This window comes from Saccostrea cucullata, unplaced genomic scaffold (assembly GCF_032062105.1).
Source record: "Saccostrea cucullata isolate Sc308-1 unplaced genomic scaffold, CSIRO_AGI_Scuc_v1 ctg494, whole genome shotgun sequence".
NCBI classification, from domain to species: Eukaryota; Metazoa; Mollusca; class Bivalvia; order Ostreida; family Ostreidae; genus Saccostrea; species Saccostrea cuccullata.
The window spans coordinates 483203-494165 of NW_026936234.1; the positions used below are offsets into that span (position 1 = coordinate 483203).

The following is a 10963-nucleotide window of genomic DNA, read 5'->3' on the forward strand; positions in this document are numbered from 1 at the left end:
TACAGCAACAAATAAGGTCTTCCGTTCTTCTCTATTTTTCTATAAGAAGGATATTTTTCTATTAAAAAAAAAAAAAACCAAAATGCCAAAAAAAAAAAAAATAGTTCCTCCATCTGGGCTCGATCCCATAACCATTATTATGAAAGTCGGACACGCTAACCACTGAGCCACCATATTCCACAACATTTAAGGTATTTTGTAAGCTTATTATTTTAAGGTTGAAGGAAATAGTTTCGAAATGAAAGAAATAGTTTCGTAGTAAAGTCCCGGTCAAATTTTTTAAAAAACTGAGATATTCCCTGTTTGATGTGATATTGTGTGTAGGAAAATGATTAGAATAATTATGGGACACATTTGCAGTGAAGCAATGACACTTAGCATATATAGAGTTGTAAAAGCGAAAGTAATTACACGTGGTCAGTTGCAGAGGAAATTCAAAATCCCGGTAAAACAGTGAGTGAGTCATGGGCATTTTTTCAACACCATATCGTATCAAGCGGGGTAACTGCAATTGATTTAACCTATCTAAATTGCGTGGAAATTTAATTGATAGGAAAAATCGCCATTTCCAAGATTCGGTGGATTCATATTTTAATCTAAATAAAATTGAAATAAATTCCATACACCCAAGAAAGCAAGAATACTTGATATTAAAATGTCGTAATAGAGCAGAAGAATCGAATGATATTTACAACAATTGTAGAAATAGCCGATGCGAGCTTTAATTAATGTTTATGCTCAGCAATAACTAAATTTCAGACAGATATGCAGATTTTGCCGATATTAACTACAATTTCAGTATAGTTTAGAGACTCACCTTAAAACTCTCAGGACATTTTCTTTCAGGTCTCTTCTTGCTTTTATTCCAAATCTTATGTCATTATTGCGTGCCATTTGGCTTGAAGACATTTTCTCTACGTTGCCTTTGATTGTTTTGTTTTTTTTAGAGAAGGGTGGGGATATTTTATAAGTATTTGTTAGAGTAAGAGTTGCAAATACCTCCACGACCTTAAGCTTGATTGTGACCTTTGGGTCAATGGGGCCAAAGAACAAGGTCATTTATCAAGGTCAAAGGTCAAGGTCATCAGAGAGAGAGAGAGAGAGAGAGAGAGAGAGAAAGAGAAGGTAAACTTGAGATAAACACTTAAAGCTGAAGCTGAATCTAGATAAAGGTAATGAATATTTCTTTATTACTTTTTGAGTAAGGGTCAAAGGTCTCATTTTGAAGTTTCTCTAGACATTTGCAGTCTGAATAACATGTCCCAAAATCATTTCAAATACTCTTTTTATAAAAGCCATTTATGGGATAGTAAGAAACTCAATTTATGCGGTTTTTCTCTCATAACCGGAAGTCGTCGTTTTTGTTTCCAATGGGACTGACATATTTCGAAACTACTACTAGTAGTAAGATGCTATAAAGTAATACTAAGAAAGATTCCATAGAGAAAAGTTTAAAATTTTGATTTATTTGATCACTTCCTGTGACAAACGGAAGTGACGACGGACGATCTTAAACTCAAAAGATTTGTCTACTCAACAAGGTCTTCCATCCCTATTAGTTTGGTGTCTTAATCTCTTATCGTTAACGAGATCTAGCAATGATAACTTCTGATTTTGAGGACAGGAAGTCACGCGACCGAAAGCGAATTTTACTGAGATATTAGAGACCAATGTTGACATTTGCAATCTGAATAACATATCCAAAAATCATTACAAATACTTTAATTATAAAAAATATTTATGGGAAAGAAAAATACTCAAATTATGTAGTTTTTTCTCTTTAAACCGGAAGTTGACATTTTTGTTTCCGTTGGGACTGATACATTTTGAAACTACAAATAAGATGTTATAATGTGATGCAAAAAAAGTTTCAAAAAAGAAAATTTGAAATTTTCGATTTCTTTGATCACTTCCTGTGACGACCGGAAGTGACGGCGGACAATCTTATTCCAACGGGTTTTGCCTACTCATCACGATATATCACTTGATTAAGTTTGGTGTCTTAATCTCTTACCATTTACGATATCTAGCTACGATAACATCTCATTTTTAGGACAGGAAATCAAGCGGCCGGAAGTGAATTTTACAAAGATATTTCAAGTTACTGTAGTCATTTGCAGTCTGAATAACATATCCGAAAATCATTACAAATACTTTAACTATAAAAAATATTTATGGGAAAGAAAAATACTGAAAATATGCAGTTTTTCTCTTATAACCGGAAGTTGTCGTTTTTTGTTTCCGGTGGGACTGACATATTTCGAAACTACAGATAAGGTGCTATAATGTGATGCAAAAAAGTTTCAAAAAAGAAAAAGTTCAAATTTTCGATTTCTTTGATCACTTCCTGTGACGACCGGAAGTGACGGCGGACAATCTTAACCCGATTGGGCTTGCCTACTTATCAAGATCTATTACTCATATAAGTTTGGTATCTTAATCTCTTACAGTTTCTGAGATATGACTCGGACAAAATATTTTTGAAAAAAGCGGAAATCGGACATATCTGACGACCGGAAGTGAATTTTGAAAGCCTGAAAACGTCAGTTGTAAGATATTTTCACTGTCTATTATCTCTGAAAATTTCATGAGAATCCGTCCAGCCATCTCTGAGAAATCGTCGAAAAAAGAAAAAGGGAAAAAAAAAATAATAAGAAAAAGAAAAAGAAGAAACAGTAGAATCACTATAAGGTCTTCCGTCTGAAACGGAAGACCTTAAAAAAGAAGAAACAGTAGAATCACTATAAGGTCTTCCGTCTGAAACGGAAGACCTTAATAATAATATCCTTTATTTATACAGGATTGCACAATTAGTTTACAACTAGTTTACATTGTGGTCCTGAAAACATATATACAGACCGATGATTATGTACAGAAACATAATACTCAGTAAATATAAAGCAAGTAGCTACTAAAATCAATATATACACATGGTTAGTGTTACGTTACCACTAAAAACATTCATATTTACCATCTAAGTAATTATATTTTAGTTTGACGACTGGTAATAATTTCTTATGTATGATGTTTTAAAACTTTGCAAAGATGGACAATTCTTTAAAAATTCTGGCAAATTATTCCATAGCTGGGAACCATAAATTGTGAAAGATCTTCTATAATATTCTGTTTTAGCCCTCGGAATGTACAATGAATTACTTTGACTCAATCTTGTAGCTCTGTTGTTTATTTCATGTACAAACTTAAAAACATCTAAATAATCTGGAGTTAATCCGTGAAGAACTTTAAAAACAAGGATGACAGTTCTATACATAAAATAATCATTAATTGGCATCCATCTCAGTTGTAAAAACATTTCCGATGGTGGTCATAAATTCGAGGGTCTTTCCATACATAGAAGGCAATGAAAATAAACCCCTCAAGAATGAAAGAAAAAGTGAGCTAGCTCACATACCCCACGCTCCCCCAAAACTTGACGGTGAAACACATAATGAAAGGCACAGTGCACTTTAAATACATAGTATAGATCAAAAAGGGCAATAATTGCAAAAAAATCTTCACATCAAAATGTCTTACATATGAGGACATTTAAATGTGGAATGAAGTTTCTAGATAAATAATGGAATCAAAATTTCTTGGCATTATACAAATCCAAACATTAATTTGAAGTGGTGGGGGGGGGGGGGGGGGGGGGGGGGGGGGGGGGGGAGAAATTTTCTTGAATAATAGGCAAAACTCTTTGGGATAAAAGAAACTATGTACAACAGATTAAGAGGAGTTGTGCTAACAAACTGTTCATCTCTATATTCTAAATATGGCCAAAAAGTCTAAGTTGGAAAGTGTGGAAATTCCCGGAAAAATAAAGGAATCGGAATTTCCTGGTAATATGCACATCTACATATTGTGTCCTAAATACCTGCAAAGTTTGACGAAATTCTGTGCAGCGGTTTATGAGGAGTTGCGCTGACAAACTGTTCATCTCTATATTCAAGGTATGGCCAAATGCCTAAGTTAAAAAGTGCGGAAATTCCCGGAAAAAATAATGGAATCGGAATTTCCTGGTAATACGCACATCTACACATTGTGTCCTAAATACCTGCAAAGTTTGACGAAATTCTGTGCAGCGGTTTATGAGGAGTTGCGCTGACAAACTGTTCATCTCTATATTCAAGGCATGGTCAAATGCGTAAGTTAAAAAGTGAGGAAAATCCGGGAAAAATAAAGGAATCGGAATTTCCTGGTAATATGCACATCTACACATTGTGTCCTAAATACCTGCAAAGTTTGACAAAATTCTGTGCAGCGGTTTATGAGGAGTTGCGCTGACAAACTGTTCATCTCTATATTCAAGGTATGGCCAAATGCCTAAGTTAAAAAGTGCGGAAATTCCCGGGAAAAATAATGGAATCGGAATTTCCTGGTAATATGCACATCTTCACATTGTGTCCTAAATACCTGCAAAGTTTGACGAAATTCTGTCCAGCGGTTTATGAGGAGTTGCGCTGACAAAAAAAGAGGACTGACTGACGGACGGGTCAAAAACATTATACCTCCCGCAACTAGTTGCATGGGGTATAAAAATAGCGATTTCACAGTATTCCTCTTTACTATTGTTTCCTACATGTTTAAAACATGTTGATTAATTGTATATAATATTGTTTAACGTCCCTCTCGAGAACTCCTATCTTCGCGACTCTGGAGCAGACGCTCTAATCACTGCGCCACGCGGTGCCTTTTTTATTCGAGAAAATGGAATAACTACTCGATGGTAATTCCTAATCGAGAAAATGTGATAACAGACTCCTATTCAATATGTCTTTTCTATTCTATACTTTTGGAAGCTACATGGATATTATTCAAAAAAAATATCACTCATCTTCTAAGATATATCATTTATATTCGAAAACATGGAATTGTGTCATTCATATTTGATTAGTTTGATATTCATATTTTTAATTATACATATAATTATATTACATATAATTATATAATTTTTATGCAATAATCAACTTAAAAAAAATAAACGAAAATATACGATACCCATTCGATTATCTTGTTATGTTTTCTTATACTCATTCAATACTTGCATTCTGGTTATAATATGGGGCGGGGGGGGGGGGAGAACTGATTGAGTTATAGAATGAAAATGACAAAATAAAATTGTATGCTGTAAGTTTGTCAGTAGAAATGAACATATTGCATATATATCATTGTTTTATCGAATATGAAAGACAAAATTATAAAAGAGGAATCACGAGTTTTCGACTATTAATAACAAACCGGTATCGAATAGGAATCTGGTTCATATTTTGTCAAATAGGAAATGCTTTAGAATATCAATAACAATTTTTAAAAGTGAAATAACAACAAAATATATATAGTATATATACATGGACAAAGTTTTACACACTATAATCTATGTATATACGTTTGCATATTGTTAAACTCCCTTTCGAGAACTTTTCACTCATATGGAGACGCCACCATTTGCGGGCAGAGAGAGCTGCAAATTTTATCCTATACTTGGCGCCACTGAAAAGTGAGTGATCTTAGTCGTGCCAGCACCTACCGCGACACAGGACATCAATTTTCACGGTCTCATCCGAAGGACCGGAATCCACGTCCAACAGTGGGATTCGAACACTCGACGTAAGAATAAACTCCTTACTTTGCGACTCTAGAGCAGACGCTTTAATAATTGCGAGGGCGACCATACTCAGGTTGATAAATTGTTTTTGAAATCCGACAGGAATGCACTTACCTATACAAGAAATAGTATCTTACGCAACGTTTCAATATTGATATTCTCCCATTCCAATCCTTATGTTTTCTTCTCAGTGGTTTCATTTTACCACAAAATCCACACATAGCATGCTATTGTTTCTCATTTTGCGTAGGAAATATTTAAAAGACAAAGATAGTCGTGTCGCACGAGGAATGAAAAAAAAATGTTTAGGTAGATTCGTAGGAGACTCGTAGATACAGAAGGAAGTACAGGGTGTTTCACAATATATGTCACACATCTAAATGGGCATAATCTGAATACGTGCATGATACCGAAAATACCAAAACACTATAAGTAAGCATATTGATCTAAAATTATGATATTGCAAAGTATTGGAGAAATTATAATATACCATGAAGTAACTGATGATATAATCAGTGATGGCGTAATTTCAGCTGTTCTCAAAATGGAGAACAACTTGCAGCAAAGATTTGTTCTAAACTTTTATTATTATGCTTCCTGTCAGTTTGTCTCTATATAACCCATACCCTGCTATTCTCGCATAGTGTTCTAAGGATTTATATAGCGTAAGCATACTATGCCGAAATAGAGCACACCTTTGACTTTTTTTTTAGAAAATTTGATTGTATCCACGATCGGGCTCGAACTCTCAACCCGACAGTATGTAGGATCAGGAATCCGACGCGCTACCGATTACGCTACATCATCCGTTGTTATTTAAGAAGATATTTTACGTATATAAAACATAGTATTTGTACCGTAGCCACACACACAAATAAAATAAATTTCTTCAATTCCAAAACATTTAAAATTCGTAAGGAATTTTAAGAGCAATCCGGACATTCCCGTACATATGCTCAAATTCTTTATTTTACACTACAATGTCAAGTCACGAAAGCGAGGTCTATAAAACGCTTAAAACAAGAAACATATTGACGCAAGCGTCAAAAATCGGCCGCAAACCAATTTATATAACTGTTGAAATTATTTCAGAAACTGAAATTTGCTGGGTTTTTTTTTTTTTAAATTTCTTATATTTATCTGTTAAAATATCCTCGTGACACGAAAACAAATGCATGCGGCAATGCCGATTTTCTTCATGCATAATGCATGTACAATATTACATGTAGGCAATATAAACTGTGCATAGACCTCTGCGTTTCTGCACTCAGTTTGGTACAACTTTACGAAGTCTGGTAAGTTTGCTGTTTAAGTAGTTTTTACATAAAAAGTACAAAACTAAAGTTTAAACTTAGCTATAGTTTTACCTTAATAAAAACGCAACAAATATATAATATGTGGGGCTCCTCGCTCTCTCTTAGAAGATGTTAACCCCCCCCCCCCAACTCCTTCTAGATCCACCACTACATTTCTTCTCTTTCAATCTCTTTGTTTTGGTGTTGAGATGTGGCGGGAAAATGTTTGGCACATTGTAAAACGCGCTCTATCCTAGTCTCCTGGACTAACATGTCGTAATATTCTTTGCTTTTAAGAAATCAATATTTCATCATATTTTTGAAAAACATCCATAGGAAATGTTTAAATTAAGACTTAATTTCAAATAAATACAGCAGATCCTGTTTAAAAAAGAGAAAGTAAAATTGTTGATTTACAACGCGGTCTTTGTTTTAGACTATGTCTAACACTCGTACTAATTTTCTCCGCACTTCAGTTATATCAGAGTTTGTCAATCAGGATTGGATGAAATATTTACCCCATTATTTATAAAATTTAATTTTACGATTATTCTGCTTTTTCCTAAACATTTAGACAATCTTTGTTTAAAACTGATTCGCCGGCGATATGAATGTTGAATATTTTTATTTAAATTGTTAACTCCGCAGAAACGCACAGCGACTTAAAACTTTCATATCATATAACCGACCGCCTCCTGGCGGCCGGTAATGATAGGAAATGTGGGTGAAAGTGCAAAGCGCACTTCACATGATTTCTCGTCTGCTTTGGAAAGTGCAAGCTCAAGTAAAGGTGCGGAATGTCTAGATTTGGAAAGATAAAGCCAAGCGACTTTAAAGAAAGTTATTTAGTGTCGGCAAAAACGAAACATGCTACAAATTTTTCCATCAGAATATTTACAGACTTTTTGCATGAAAGGGGGAGAGAAACCGATGTAATGAAATACAACAAAACTGATCTTTGTGAATGCTTACAGGATTTCTACAGCAATGTAAGAACAAAAACGTGGGAACTTTACAAAAAGAACTCTTTGTTAAATATACGTCAGGGGATTTGCAGGTACCTGAAAGAAAACGGATCAACAATTGATATTATCAGTGACCCGGGTTTTGGCCCTGCAAACAGCTGTTTTTCGTCCCTTTTAAGAAAAACTAGGGCAGAGGGCAAGGGGGGAGTCGACCACCACCCTGCTATTTTGGCAGAAGATATAAGAAAACTTTATGAGCATAAGCTAGCTTTTAATACTGCTACACCGCAAGGACTTTTAAATAAAGTAATTTTTGAAATTGTGTTATATTTCTGCAGAAGAGGACAAGAAAACCTTCAAAATTTGAAGGTACATGATTTCGAAATCATGTCAGAAAATGGAGAACGTTTTGTAAAAAAAACTTAATTCTGAAATTTCGAAGAATCATCAGGGAACAACAAGCGAGACAGAGAGTTCAGGGGCACGTATGTACGAAATAAAAAACTCTCCTCTCTGTCCAGTCAAATCTTTTGAAAAATACTTGTCAAAAAGACACTTGGGAAGTGATCGACTCTTTCTTCATCCAAAAAACAGCTTCAGTGATGAGGACATAGTATGGTACAGAAATGAACCAGTAGGTTTGAACAAGTTGAAAATATTCATGAAAAATTTGTCTAAGAGTGCGGGTTTAACAAAGGAATACACAAATCATTGCATTCGATCAACGACAATTACACTTTTGAACAATTGTGGATTTGAATCCAGGCATATTGCAACAATAAGCGGTCACAGAAATGAAGCATCACTTGCTAGCTATTGCTATGATACTTCAGGTAACCACTTTTATTATCGCAGTGATCTACTCTATATATAAGTTTAACAAACAATATTATGTATAGTTTTTACAACCATGTACATATTTATCTTTCAGATCAGCAGAAAAAGGCTATGTCAGATGCTATCAGTGTTTGTGTTGGACATAAAATAGAACCTAGTGAAAAAAGTACACCCAAAGATGCAGGTTTGTTAAATTTTTATTTAGAGAGAGCGGTATAGTAATGATTATTGCAACCAAGTTACATTTTGCATGTAAACACTGATATCTTTTTGTAGAAGTAATATAGTGCAGTATACTACATGGACTTAATAATCAAGTGTTGTTTCTTTTCTTTTAGGGAAAGCTATTAAGTCAGGTGATGGTAAAAGAGGCACTTCAGTTGCAATCCAAAACACATATACATTGACAGGTTTGTAAATCTTATTTCACAAGATCTTTTGTTTAGCTCTAATTTAAAGATACTTGTAAATATCTATGTAAGCAGTGATTAAAAGTGATGATTAATTTACATGTACTGCATATTTTCTGTTTAACCAGATACATGTACTGAGATGAGTGATAATGATGATGCAGCACTCCTGAAGTGTGCCATGGATATGGAAAATAATTCTAATCAGCAGGCTGTCAAACCTATTTTCCAGTTTTCCGGATGCAATGTCACAATTCAGAACCACTATCATTAACACTTAAACAATTAATTCTGTTACATAAGGCCCTGTGTAAACTACATTACTTAGTCACTGTGTGAAGTTAAATTCATGAAAATAAAATCTTGAATTTGCATTTCATATCATATTATACAAAAACAGTCAGCATAATAATAATAATAGTGTCATTATTTGGATGTACTATGCCGAAATAGTATTCAGGGTTTGACACATAGTGGACTCGCCTCCGGCTGGGGCACAATGTGTCAAACCCGGAATACTATTTCGGCATAGTACATCCAAATAATGACACTATTATATAATTATAAGAACGATATCCTAAATATTGTACAGGATTGATGATGAAAAATATCCAGACCAGAAATTGCTGTTTAGTTTTCGTATATTAAGAATAATTGGAGATTTTGAACTAAAGTATAATATAAGGATGAAAGACAGTTAAACCCTGCCTCCTCTACCCCAGCCCCCCCCCCCCCCCCCCCCCCCCCCCCCCCCCCCGAAGAAAAGAAATCAAGAAATGAGAACAATATCAAAATGAAGTTAATCATTGAAAAAACTCATGAAAGTTAGATCTAATCTAGGGAAAAAGATTGAAACAATGCCGGTAAGTGTATCAAGTGTATTTAGAAGTCTTAAATTTGAGTTAAGTTTGTCTGCATGCAAGATTTCAGCATTTTAAGTCGATTGACGTTCAGAGCCGATTAAATTTTGCAAGATTGACTGAAAGGAAGAGCGAAAGAAGTGGACACCATCTAACAGGTAGTGTTAGTTCCGAAACGACACATTTAAAATACAACTTTAAATAACAATAGATATGCACTTTGGGGGTTCTAAAAAGCCAAGAAAAGCTTCAAGTATCCCATGAAACTTTCAAAGCAGTGGTCAGAAATTTCTTAGCATTTGTCTCTTATTTAGGACAATGTTGGGAAAACATTTGTAGAATGACATTTTAGGATTTGTTGCCATAGTAACTGAAGTGGAGAATGTTGGATACTTCTGACTCCAAAAAATAATTTTGAATAGATGCTGATTAAAATGATATATAAATTGTATATGTTGCTTTTGTTGTCATTTATCTATCTGTCTTTAGATATGTGACATATATTGTGAAACACCCTGTAGCTTCATTATAACCCAAGTAAAGCCTACCGTGTATACTCGTACATTGCGATATTGACCTATTGTGTACCTAGGATAATATAGAAAGACCTCGTTGGCTTGCGGGGATTTCCAAGAATTTCACCTTTATTTCAGACAGTGTCTTTAAATAATAAACGTATACACTTATCGCCCCCTAGCGCAGTTATTGATGCTACAATAGAGTCGCGGCAAAAGGAATTGATCACTACGTCGCGAGCTCAGCGTGGAGACGGTCCTTCGAATGAGACTGTATATATAAACCGAGGCACGGTGTTAAGTAGCTTGCGTAGGTGCTGGCACAAAAAGAAATCGGAATGTACTTTAAAACCCCAGTCACATTTCCAAAAACGACCAACGGCCGACGGTTTTTGAAGCAAAAATGGGATTCTTCGGGTGACAGTCGGCGATTCATAGGCCGTTGTCTTGCCCGATTTTGACCTCTTTTTTGTCGG

The 10963-nt window shown here is 34.8% G+C and overlaps 2 protein-coding genes across 2 annotated transcripts in view; one reads left to right on the forward strand and one right to left on the reverse strand.

Moving 5' to 3' along the window:
* Positions 1 to 10761, reverse strand: part of LOC134245057 (long-chain fatty acid transport protein 6-like) — a 43298-nt gene extending 32537 nt beyond the window's left edge. The window contains exon 1 of the mRNA XM_062727314.1: positions 10721 to 10761. The gene's annotated coding sequence lies outside the window, so the exon portion shown is untranslated. The remainder of the gene's footprint in view (positions 1 to 10720) is intronic.
* On the forward strand, positions 7728 to 9486 carry LOC134245037 (uncharacterized). The gene is made up of 4 exons (XM_062727285.1): positions 7728 to 8698; positions 8797 to 8886; positions 9041 to 9112; positions 9241 to 9486. The coding sequence occupies exons 1-4, from the start codon at positions 8353 to 8355 to the stop codon at positions 9384 to 9386; spliced, it is 654 nt and encodes a 217-aa protein (XP_062583269.1). The 5' UTR covers positions 7728 to 8352; the 3' UTR covers positions 9387 to 9486.
* Positions 10762 to 10963: the final 202 nt, after the last annotated feature.

Coding starts and splice junctions, on each gene's coding strand:
- LOC134245037 (XM_062727285.1), top strand. CDS start 8,353: ATGTACGAAATAAAAAACTCTCCTCTCTGTCCAGTCAAATCTTTTGAA. Junction 8,887..9,040: donor AAGTACACCCAAAGATGCAG/GTTTGTTAAATT, acceptor CTTTTCTTTTAG/GGAAAGCTATTAAGTCAGGT. Junction 9,113..9,240: donor AAACACATATACATTGACAG/GTTTGTAAATCT, acceptor CTGTTTAACCAG/ATACATGTACTGAGATGAGT.